Raw genomic sequence first — 12068 nt, 5'->3', positions numbered from 1 at the left:
CAAGATGTACTTGCTCCCTGTGTTTGAGCTACATTCGTAACTTCTTTTTTGCAAAATTGATGATGTACAAGCTATAATTTCAATTTGCAACCTGTGTTATGTTTGCTCCATGTAGTTGCCTGGGTTTGGGACATACAACCTCACTGTTTCTATGCATATACATCCCATATTAATCCATATTGCGGGAAAAAAAGCTTGTGTGGTCTCACAGGTTGGAAAAAAAGATAATGTATTCCTGTTACATGAAAACATGATCTTCACAGGAAGGGCACTTTTTATTTTGGTTATGTTACATGATGTATTCATGTTACAGGAACATGAGCACTTTTCATTTTGGTGATGTTATAAGATGTATTTATGTTACAGGGACATGATGTTGTGATGAGAAAATGCCTTCAGTTCATCATTTTGCTAGTGTAAGTAACAAAAATGTTACGGAGATGACAATCATTATAGCAAATTTCGACATTTTTCTAGTAAAAGATTTCTAATGCAACAAATGGCTCGAATACAACACCAGTGTGCAGAAAAAAGAACACATTTTCAGGAAAAAGGTAACAACTGCCATTGGAATCATGTCTACATTATATATATGTGTGCAAAAACACCAGATCAGTAGTGAAACAGCATGTCTCCAGCATACAAAAATGAGGGAGAAAGGGGGCATGCCCCAGCATGACACATTCTACTTCCGAAACACTTTAGTTTCGTAGACTACTAGAGAGCTCGGTTACAAACATGTCGCACACACATGCACCGCAAAAAAAGGTCTAAACTACTAGAGATGTCTTGTTGCGGTTGGCATCAATCTATGAGTTTTTCAGCAAAGCTTGAAGCTCGTCCTCTGAGTTGAGGGTGTTTTGAGGGTGCTTGAAAAGCTTCGCCGCAATGTACTTCCGGACATTGAGCAATGAGTTTGAATCTGAGCATACACAACAAGAGAAAAAAACACATTGTGAGACACTACTAGCAGGGGATGAAAAAAAAGGTGGGTAATAACATAAAATTTCAGAAATATATGATAGTAGTTGAGTGCTAGAATTTATTTACTACTAGTGTTTCATAGGTTGCAAAAGAAGAAAAATAAAAATAAATGAGTCCGAGTCGTACTGTATTGAATGGCTTCATCCCCCTGGCAGTTAGATTCTCCAAGTATAGAATAGCAAAGATGCCACAATCAAATCTGCCATGGAAAAAGGAGGGAGAGGAAACATGAGATCACAACAAAAAGATGAAAATGCTTCCTAAACAGGATGTAAAGTTGCGAAAAACCACAAATGAATAATATAGATAAAAATAGTACGATGTTGACTGCTGCGGGTAGCTTGGTGGACTGGACATCTGAAATGTGCCAAAATCTTGCTTCCATGGGTTAAATTCTGTGACCAGTGCTTTGAAGTTTGTTATCTGGAAATGTCGAATTGATTAGTACCGCAACATTGATTTGAAAAAACAAAAAAGGGAAAATTGTATAAAAAAAGATGTGTTCGACACCATACCAGGTTGCAGCAAGGCTTCTCAAGGATGCTGACATAGTCAGGGTCTAAGCTCCTGGAGTCAGAGACATTAAATTGTTTTTTCATGAAATTGACAACAACAACTGCCCAATGGTCTCTCTGGACTATGGTGAAGAACAACTGCAAAAATTAAAAAATGAGATAAATAAAACGGAAACATTGTTGCGCTACAAGGAAAACTTTGCACTATATACGATAGTTGAACTAGAGCTTTACTTGATCAAATTTCACGATGTCATTCTTCTCGCAGACCCTGGTCAAATCTCTAATGCAGGAACTTGTCTTGAATGAACTTGGATCAACACAAAGCTTGGTCTGTATGAAAAACAAAAAAATGGTCACAACAAAAAGTTGAAAAGCTAGTAACTATCATGTAAAAATCTACTATGTTGCGGGTGGAAAACTCAAGTGACAAAAAAAGCAAACAAAAACATGTTAGTTAACTCACAGCAACATGTGGTGAGAACGCAAACTTCCTTGGCTTGGTTGAGTTGTACGTCTGCTCAATGTTGAAACTTTCGATGTAAAGTGACATCACCTCATTGTTCAAATGTGCGCGCTTTTTGAGCCCATTACTGAAATGTTTGAAGGAAATATCGAAACCACCTATCCTGATAAATGCAGGGCTGTTTGTTGCAAAAAGAAACAGTATCTCAGTTAGGAGGTGTCAATAAAATGGATGGATTTTTTTTCTCTCAACACACATATAAAAAGTGCAAAAAAACACTTACAGAGGCTCGCCTTCGGGTGGGTCCTTTATACGATAATTGGTACAGCAGTACCTCTGGTATATCGCATCTTCTGTTGCATCAACTTTTATCTTCTTCATCTTCTGCAACTTGCGTGCGCTTGGTGCGGCCGGTGCAGCTCTCTTAAGTGTAGGCTTCTTCCCATCATGGCTTTGCCCGCTGTTGACTTCAACCACCTCCTCCTCCTCTCTTGTCTCATCAACACCTGCTTCTGCAACACAAAAGGAGGAGAAAGCAATAAGAACTTGTGAGTAACAGATTGGAGCATTGATGTACTAAAGTTTCAAAAACAGATGATGATATGTTGCGTAACAAAAAGTTGCGGGGATGACTTGTAAAAACCTGCAGGGCCTGTCGATAATGGGGGATATGTTGCGAGTGGGGTCACATCATAAACTGGACCAGTTGAACTGCCAGGAGAACTATCAAACAAAGGACTTCTCGCTCGAATCTCCAAGAAAGAGTCCACATCAAATAGACCAGATGATCGTGCAGGTGAATTACTAACTTGTGGCGGATCCTGAAACAGTAAATCATCGTCACTTCTAGGTTCAAATAAGCCAAATGAAGGCCCATCTTCAAGTGTCCCTGGCCTCCTTGTCAAATTCACAAATGGGTAGCTTGGGCTGCGAGGCGACTTCTGTTCAATGTTTACCTTGCTGCAAGAATCTTCTCCCTTGGCATTGCGATGAACATTGACATTGCCATGTACACTGCCATTGATGTGGTCTCTCTTCTTTCCTGGGATAGCGTTTGTGTGATCCACTTCAACTGCTGGATCCCCACTCTTTGTGCTTCTGGTTGCTTAGGCTGCTCCGGAAACAATTCAGTGGCAGTAGCTGTAGCGGTTGTTGTAGTCCCATGCACGCCATTTGGTTGCTTAGGCTGTTGCGGAGAAGATTCAGTGGCAGTGGCTGTAGCGGTTGTTGTAGTCCCATGCACGCCATCTGGTTTCTTAGGCTGCTGCGGAGAAGATTTGGTGGCATTGGCTGTAGCGGTTGCTGTAGTCCCATGCACACCATCTGGTTTCTTAGGCTGCTGCGGAAACAATTCGGTGGCATCGCACATGCCTGCTGTGGGAGCTCCTGATACACTGAAAGTGACATCTGCCACTTCATCTTTGGCCTCATCCCTTCTGGATCCAGCTTCGACTGCCTCAGACAACATTAGGCCCATGCGTTTGCAATACATGACCTGCAACGCCCTCCCAAATGAGCTCAACGCGGCATTAAGTTCTGTAGCATGTAGCTCTTTGTGCTTGTTGTATATGTCACGAAGATGTGGGGGCAGCTGCGAATGCATAAAAACAAAAAAAAAAGATGAGAGCGGGAAAATGAACATTAGTTGTTAGTAAGTAGTTTTGATATGGCAGTCAAGCAAGATACGGATACAATGAAATGTTGTATGGCTCTCACCTCTAACTCCTAGAATGTAGGCAATGCGTGTAGCCACTCCTCCAAAGATCCGCACACATCATCACCACCGCCCATATTATCCAGAGGTGGCTCGTGCACAGTCTCTTCTCTTCCATCAGTACCCTCCATACCACCCTTAGGTGGTTCTTGAGAGCCCACATCAGCTCCCCCTTGTGGATTGGCTTGTGTGTGCGAGCTCTCCGGCACATCCATAATGGGTGTTGCGGAAGCAACATCTCCGCCTTGGGTATTTGTTTCGGGCAGATCCTCTGTGACACTGCCTTGTATTTATCTTTGGGTAAGCTGATCTACATATGACAGAAACTTGGGTGTTGCATACGGTGTATTGGAGCTGAACTGCATTTGAAAAAAGTGAAACAAGGATTTAGAAATTTGCAAAGAAAAACAAAAGGTCATGTGTCCAAAAAATGAAAAAAAGAAGATACTTACAGGGCGCTTCCCAAATCCATCATCTAGTGTGTCGACTGCAACAACAGCGGTGAAGTCCATTTCATGAACAAAACAAGCTCGTGGTAGTGAGTAGTCGATGGTATGATCAACTATGCATCCTCTTGGAATGTCAAGGTGGTCCATGTAAATTACCTGCAAACACACAAACAAAAAGAAAAAAGAAACATGAGCGCCTGTAAAAGTTTGCTGTCCTGGAAAAGAATATGGAATTGTTATGGGAATGATGGTCTGTACCGGAAGCATTGGTAGACAGCCACCAATCAGGAATTTCCCTTTACCTTCAGACCTCTTATCCTGGTACTTTTTAACTTCCTTCATCACATCGGACAGAATATGCTCATCCCATTCTAACTCATGGACAACACTCATGTCTCGCAAGGTGTGGAGATAATCAAGACGCACCATGTTTCCTGTCCCGGGAGCTAGGACCAATGATAAGCAGAGTAAAACCCATGACCTACTAATGGTATCCTCATCGTCATCATCCGCTTTTGATAGAACAGCTGCTGTGGTGGCTATCGGAGACCTATCACCATCCAAATACACATTTCGGAAATCTGATTTGCCCCTCTTGCCGAATCCTAGTGGCCTGCTACCAGAAGGGACATTGAAAATCTTCTTAACCATGTCTTTTGTGAAGTGTATTTCCTTGCGATCATTAATCCTACATAGAAACATAAACAAAGGAAATTAGTAGATGTTGCAAAAAAAGAGAAAAATGCTATCAACATACTGAAAACAGAAAAAAAAAACATGGTTAAACGAAGATGCTCAAAAGAAACATACCTGAGTAGACGCTCCTTGGGGTCGATACTCATAACTACGAAATCCATAAGCCCTTCTGGCGGAGGAGGCACAGGAGATATGTGCACCAAATCCCCAAAGCCAGACTTGCTTAGTACATCTCTCTTGTTCCCTTGGATGGAATTACCTATGTCACGCAACCGCTTTGCTGACCATCGGGTTTGGTAGATGGCCATGCTGCGAAAAAAACAAAAATAAGTCGAGCTTTGATGCTATGAAGCTACAGGAAACACAACTACAAGAATGAGAAATAAATAAATAAAATAAATGAGCTATCCATTTTAGCTCTAGGAAATAAAACAATAGGCTCCAGGAAACCAACTACTGCCTTCATTCGTGCAACTCGCATAGCTTGTGCATCCATTTTAGCTATACAAGCAAAATAGACAGGAAACACTAGCAAACCTCTCACAAGTCTCACCATCTTCATTTGAACAATAATGAACTATAATGAACTCCAAAAAATGCAACACCAGCAAGCTCTCACAACTCTCAGCATTTTTCATAGACTGTTGCGGAAAATTGTGGTTCTGTCAAATCTGAAACATAATCTATGATGCTACACGCAATCCACTACTACAAAAAATTCACATAACACATGAAGGGATTTCAGGGGCAAGTACGCACGGGCGCCCTACCCCACTGCTCGCCGATCTGCCCCACAGCGACGAGACCCTCGACATCATCGTCGTCATGGCCGGGACGCCGGGTGAGACGCGCCATTGCTAACTTCCTACCTCCTATTTACCGAAACTGTCTGGAACTGCAGCTAATCTTCAGTTAGGACTTGGGAGTTGTGTGGACTGTTGTAGTATTAGATGCTAGAAGGAGTTGAATGGAAACAGTTGGTATTTGCATTATGCCTGCAGTAAAGATGCTAGAAGCTAATCTGAATCTAGTCTGTTTGGGGAAAACATAACTGAAACTGAAACTGTGCTGGAAGAACATTTAACTGAAACTGTTGTATTCTGCAACTGCTGATAATCTTCAGTTAGGAATGGGGAGTTGTGTGGACAGTTAGGAATGTTATGAGTTGCAAAAATTCAGAAACTCTACAACCCCAGCAGAAACTATACACCGGCGACCTCCTCCTCCTAGTACAAAACTACCACCCCTCTAATCCTACAACAGCAGTGGAGCACCACAAATCATCACCCACCAAAAAACGCCGCCGCGATGGCTCACTGCCACCACCACCACCGCAACGGGAGCACAAACCCACCACCACGGCTCACTAGGAGAAGCTGCCGGTGGAGCGACAGGGGGCTGGGGCCAGCGACGAAGAGGGTGTTGAAGGTGGGCAGGAAAGAGGTGGGGCGGGCGGCGGAGGCGGAGGACGGAGAGGAGCAGCGGGAGGAGGAGCCACGGGGAGGGCGGGGACGGGAGGCGGCGGAGCTTGGCGAGCGCGTGGGGAAGGTGCTCGCGGTGGCCAGAAAAAATGGGGGAAAGGAGGAGAAATCACCGGAGGGAGATCCGTACCTGCTTGGGTTTTCACCGGAGGGAGAAAACGAACGCGTGTGTCGTGGGAACGGGGACGCTCTCGTCCGTCTGATCAAAGAGACGATCCAACGGACGCGGAGCCGGGGACGCGGCGCGCATGATCGGCCGGTTGCACGTTAGCTTTTCCCGTAGCATAAAGCTAGGGTTTCAAAAAACTATCAAATTTTTTTCTCTGACAACTACCAAGTCGAGGGATGGCTGTTTCAAAAAACTCAAAACTCGAGTGACTAGCGTTTTAACCGTTTTTCCGACGACTTGGGCCCACCGGTCAGGCCACGTGTCCCAACGCGCTCACGGCGCAACCGATAACGGCCGTTACTCTGACCGGTCCGGTCGGAACGAAAACGCTGGCGGCCCCTCTTCCTCTCTCTCACTCTCTGTTCCCCTCACCCTGCGCTCTCCTCCCTGACCTAGGTCCGGCGATGGGGGCGGGCGGCGCAGCCAAATGCCGGCGACAGTGTGCCTTTGGGCCAATGGGGCACCACCGGGGAGGGTGGTGGGCATTCATGTTACTTATGTTTATCATGATTCCTGAATGTGTGGCTGATAAGTTGTTGCACATCACCACTGCAGCGACGGGGAAAATCACAACAAAAACAGATGTTTTCAGCTTTGGGGTGGTGCTGATGGAGCTGATAACCGAAATGACCGCCATCGACGAGAGACGCATCGACGAGGAATCCCGGTATCTGGCCTCCTGGTTCGGCCAGATAAGGAAGGACGAAGAGAAGTTCAGGGCAGCCATTGACCCTACCCTGGATATCACCGACGAGATCTTCGAGAGCATCTCGGTGATCGCGGAGCTCACCGGGCACTGCACCTCCCGAGAGCCCTTGTGGCAGCCGGACATGGGGCATGTTGTGACGTTGCTAGGCCCGATGGTGGAGAAATGGAAGCCGTCGAGCAGCGAGACCGAGGACTACACGGACATCGGCCTGGACCTGCCGCTGCTCCAGATGGTGAAGGAGTGCAGGAGTCGGAGGCGAGCATGACCGACTACAGCATCCTAAGCCTGAGCCTCGAGGACAGCAAGGGCGGCATCCCCACCTGGTCCGCTGGGTTCGCCGAGTCCTTCACCTCCGCCGATGGCCGGTGAAGTATCGTCGTCATCATCATGTCTACAAAAAACAAGTACATTGCCTCCCCTTGAAATTCGACTCCGAAGTGGTTGGATGGACCTTCGCGAGTTTCAGCGCCATCCGGTGCTGCGGCGCGATGATACGTCTCCATCGTATCTACTTTTCCAAACACTTTTGCCCTTGTTTTGGACTCTAACTTGCATGATTTGAATGGAACTAACCCGGACTGACGTTGTTTTCAGCAGAATTGCCATGGTGTTATTTATGTGCAGAAACAAAAGTTCTCGGAATGACCTGAAACTCCACGGAACTTATTTTTGGAAAATATTAAAAATATTGGCGAAAGAATCAAGGCCAGGGGGCCCACCACCTGTCCACGAAGGTGGGGGTGCGCCTGCCCCTTGGGCGCGCCCCTGCCTCGTGGGCTCCCTGGAGCTCCACCGACCTCAACTCCGACTCCATATATTCGTGTTTGGGGAGAAAAAAATCAGAGAGAAGGATTCATCGCGTTTTACGATACGAAGCCGCTGCCAAGCCCTAAAACCTCTCGGGAGGGCTGATCTGGAGTCCGTTCGGGGCTCCGGAGAGGGGAATCCGTCGCCATCGTCATCATCAACCATCCTCCATCACCAATTTCATGATGCTCACCGCCGTGCGTGAGTAATTCCATCATAGGCTTGCTGGACGGTGATGGGTTGGATGAGATTTATCATGTAATCGAGTTAGTTTTGTTAGGATTTGATCCCTAGTATCCACTATGTTCTGAGATTGATGTTGCTATGACTTTGCTATGCTTAATGCTTGTCACTAGGGCCCGAGTGCCATGATTTCAGATTTGAACCTATTATGTTTTCATGAATATATGTGAGTTCTTGATCCTATCTTGCAAGTCTATAGTCACCTACTATGTGTTATGATCCGGCAACCCCGAAGTGACAATAATCGGGACCACTCCCGGTGATGACCGTAGTTTGAGGAGTTCATGTATTCACTATGTGTTAATGCTTTGGTCCGGTACTCTATTAAAAGCAGGCCTTAATATCCCTTAGTTTCCGCTAGGACCCCGCTGCCACGGGAGGGTAGGACAAAAGATGTCATGCAAGTTCTTTTCCATAAGCACGTATGACTATATTCGGAATACATGCCTACATTACATTGATGAATTGGAGCTAGTTCTGTGTCACCCTATGTTATGACTGTTACATGATGAACCGCATCCGGCGTAATTCTCCATCACCGATCCAATGCCTACGAGCTTTTCACATATTGTTCTTCGCTTATTTACTTTACTGTTGCTGTTGTTACAATCACTACAAAACCCAAAAATATTACTTTTGCTACCGTTACCGTTACTTCCATATTACTTTGCTACTAAATACTTTGCTGCAGATACTAAGTTATCCAGGTGTGGTTGAATTGACAACTCAACTGCTAATACTTGAGAATATTCTTTGGCTCCCCTTGTGTCGAATCAATAAATTTGGGTTGAATACTCTACCCTCGAAAACTGTTGCGATCCCCTATACTTGTGGGTTATCAAGACTATTTTCTGGCGCCGTTGCCGGGGAGCATAGCTCTATTCTTTGAGTCACTTGGGATTTATATCTGCTGGTCATTATGAGGAACTTGAAAGACGAGAAAACAAAAATTTATCCCTCAACTACGAGGGGAGGTAAGGAACTGCCATCTAGCTCTGCACTTGATTCACCTTCTGTTTTGAGTAAGCTTGCGACACCTAAACCTGCTTCTGCTATCAATTCTGATATGTCGCATGTTATTGATGATGCCACTTCTGCTATGCATGATACTTATGATGAAACTACTTCTATGCTTTATACTATTGTGCCACTTGGTGAATTTTGTGATGAACAACTTGCTAGGGCTAGAGAGAGTGAAATTGTTGAAACTGATAATATTGATGATAGTGATGATGAAGACTCTCCCCCTAATAAATATGAATTGCCTGTTGTGCCTGAGGGCTATGTTATGGATGAAGAAACTAAAAGAGACTTTCTTGCTTGCAATGATAGAAGTGATCTTAAGAAATTATTAGCTAAGCTTAAACAAAAAACTCTGAATGCTAGAATGAAATATGATCCTGCTTATGCTACTTCACCTATCTTTGTTACTGATAAGGATTATGAATTCTCTGTTGATCCCGATATAATTACTTTGGTTGAATCTGATCCTTTTTATGGCTATGAATCTAAAACTGTTGTGGCACATCTTACTAAATTAAATGATATAGCCACCCTGTTCACTAATGATGAGAGAACTCGCTACTTTTATATCCTTAAAATATTTCAGTTCTCGTTAAAGGGTGATGCTAAGATATGGTTTAATTCTCTTGATCCTGGTTGTGTGCGTAGTCCCCAGGATATGATTTATTACTTCTCTGCTAAATATTTCCCTGCTCATAAGAAACAAGCTGCTTTAAGGGAGATATACAATTTTGTGCAAATTGAAGAAGAGAGTCTCCCACAAGCTTGGGGGAGGCTTCTCCAATTACTTAATGCTTTGCCTGATCATCCTCTTAAGAAAAATGAAATACTTTATATCTTTTATAATGGACTAACCGATGCTTCCAGAGACCACCTGGATAGTTGTGCTGGTTCTGTTTTCAGGGAAAGAACACCGGATGACGCTGAAATTCTATTGAATAATATGTTGACAAATGAAAATAATTGGACACTTCCTGAGCCAGCCCCTGAGCCTATTCCTAAACCAACTCCGAACAAAAGAGGTGTTCTATTTCTCAGTCCTGAAGATATGCAAGAGGCAAAGAAATCTATGAAAGAAAAAGGTATTAAAGCTGAAGATGTTAAGAATTTACCTCCTATTGAAGAAATACATGGTCTTAATTTACCGCCTCTCGAAGAAATATATGATCTTAATTCATCACGTATTGAAGAAACACGTGGTTTTGATAACCCGGCACAGGTAGTAAAGGTAAATTCTCTCTATAGATTTGATGAAGGTGGTATCCCCCAATATAAGTCTGCTAGACAATGCTTAGATGAGTTTGACAACTTTATTGTTAAACAAGAAAACTTCAATGCTTATATTGGTAGACAATTGAAGTATAATTCCGATACGCTTGAACACTTGGGTGATTATATGTCTAGAGTTAAAGGTGAGCTTAAACTCATTAGTAAACATGCTTCTATGGTTATCACTCAAGTAGAACAAGTACTTAAAGCTCAGAATGATTTGCTCAATGAATTGAATAGTAAGAATAATGATTTTGCTGTTAGAGTGGCTACTAGAACTGGTAAAATGACTCAGGAACCTTTGTATCCTGAAGGCCACCCTAAGAGAATTGAGCAGGACTCTCAGAGAAATAATATTGATGCACCTAGTCCTTCTAAAAAGAAGAAAAAGAAAAATGATAGGACTTTACATGCTTCTAGTGAACCTATTGTTGAACCACCTGAGAATCCCAATGATATTTCTATCTCTGACGCTGAAACACAATCTGGTAATGAACATGAAACTAGTGATAATGTTAATGATGACGTTCATGTTGATGCTCAACCTAGCAATGATAATGATGTAGAAATTGAACCTGCTGTTGATCTTGATAACCCACAATCAAATAATCAACGTTATGATAAGAGAGACTTTGTTGCTAGGAAACACGGTAAAGAAAGGGAGCCATGGGTTCAGAAACCCATGCCTTTTCCTCCCAAACCATCCAAGAAAAAGGATGATGAGGATTTTGAGCGCTTTGCTGAAATGATTAGACCTATCTTTTTGCGTATGCGATTAACTGATATGCTCAAAATGAATCCTTATGCTAATTACATGAAAGAAATTGTTACTAATAAAAGAAAGATACCGGAAGCTGAAATTTCCACCATGCTTGCTAATTACACTTTCAAGAGTGGAATACCTAAGAAGTTAGGAGATCCAGGAGTACCCACTATACCATGCTCCATTAAAAGAAATTATGTTAAAACTGCTTTATGTGATCTTGGAGCCGGTGTTAGTGTTATGCCTCTCTCTTTATATCGTAGACTTGACTTGAATAAGTTGACACCTATAGAAATATCTTTGCAAATGGCTGATAAATCAACTGCTATACCTGTCGGTATTTGTGAGGATGTGCCTGTTGTAGTTGCAAACGTTACTATTTTAACGGACTTTATTATTCTTGATATTCCCGAGGACGATAGTATGTCTATTATTCTTGGAAGACCCTTTTTGAATACTGCAGGGGCTGTTATTGATTGCAACAAAGGCAATGTCACTTTTCATGTTAATGGTAATGAGCATACGGTACACTTTTCGAGGAAACAACCTCAAGTCCATAGTATCAATTCTATTGGAAAAATTCCATCGATTATTTTTGGAGGTTTTGAATTTCCTCTTCCTACTATCAAGAAGAAATATGATATTCTTATTACTGGGGACGTGCATATCCCCGTTGAGGTAACATAGTGTTATTCAAAATTTCTCCGGTTTCATGCAACTCGAAATGAGTTTGTTAACAAGACTTGATCAACCTTGTTAGTGGATTCCTTTTGATGAGCA

General features: G+C 43.2%; 2 protein-coding genes across 2 annotated transcripts; one reads left to right on the top strand and one right to left on the bottom strand.

The window, feature by feature from the left end:
- Window positions 1-562: 562 nt before the first annotated feature.
- LOC109763335 (uncharacterized) lies at window positions 563-5132 on the bottom strand. Its single transcript, XM_073507548.1, has 13 exons — window positions 4939-5132; window positions 4387-4816; window positions 4132-4284; window positions 3286-3556; window positions 2922-3070; window positions 2609-2786; window positions 2249-2477; window positions 1966-2143; window positions 1734-1832; window positions 1500-1637; window positions 1304-1407; window positions 1111-1183; window positions 563-922 (listed from the first exon to the last, which is right to left on the bottom strand). The coding sequence occupies exons 1-13, from the start codon at window positions 5130-5132 to the stop codon at window positions 821-823; spliced, it is 2298 nt and encodes a 765-aa protein (XP_073363649.1). The 3' UTR covers window positions 563-820.
- A 1685-nt stretch (window positions 5133-6817) lies between these two features.
- Window positions 6818-7577, top strand: LOC141042140 (receptor-like kinase TMK4). The gene has a single exon (XM_073509696.1). The coding sequence runs from the start codon at window positions 6879-6881 to the stop codon at window positions 7446-7448; it is 570 nt and encodes a 189-aa protein (XP_073365797.1). The 5' UTR covers window positions 6818-6878; the 3' UTR covers window positions 7449-7577.
- The last annotated feature ends 4491 nt before the right edge of the window (window positions 7578-12068 follow it).

This window comes from Aegilops tauschii, chromosome 2, assembly GCF_002575655.3.
Source record: "Aegilops tauschii subsp. strangulata cultivar AL8/78 chromosome 2, Aet v6.0, whole genome shotgun sequence".
NCBI classification, from domain to species: Eukaryota; Viridiplantae; Streptophyta; class Magnoliopsida; order Poales; family Poaceae; genus Aegilops; species Aegilops tauschii.
This window is presented reverse-complemented; position numbering and strand designations above follow the sequence as displayed.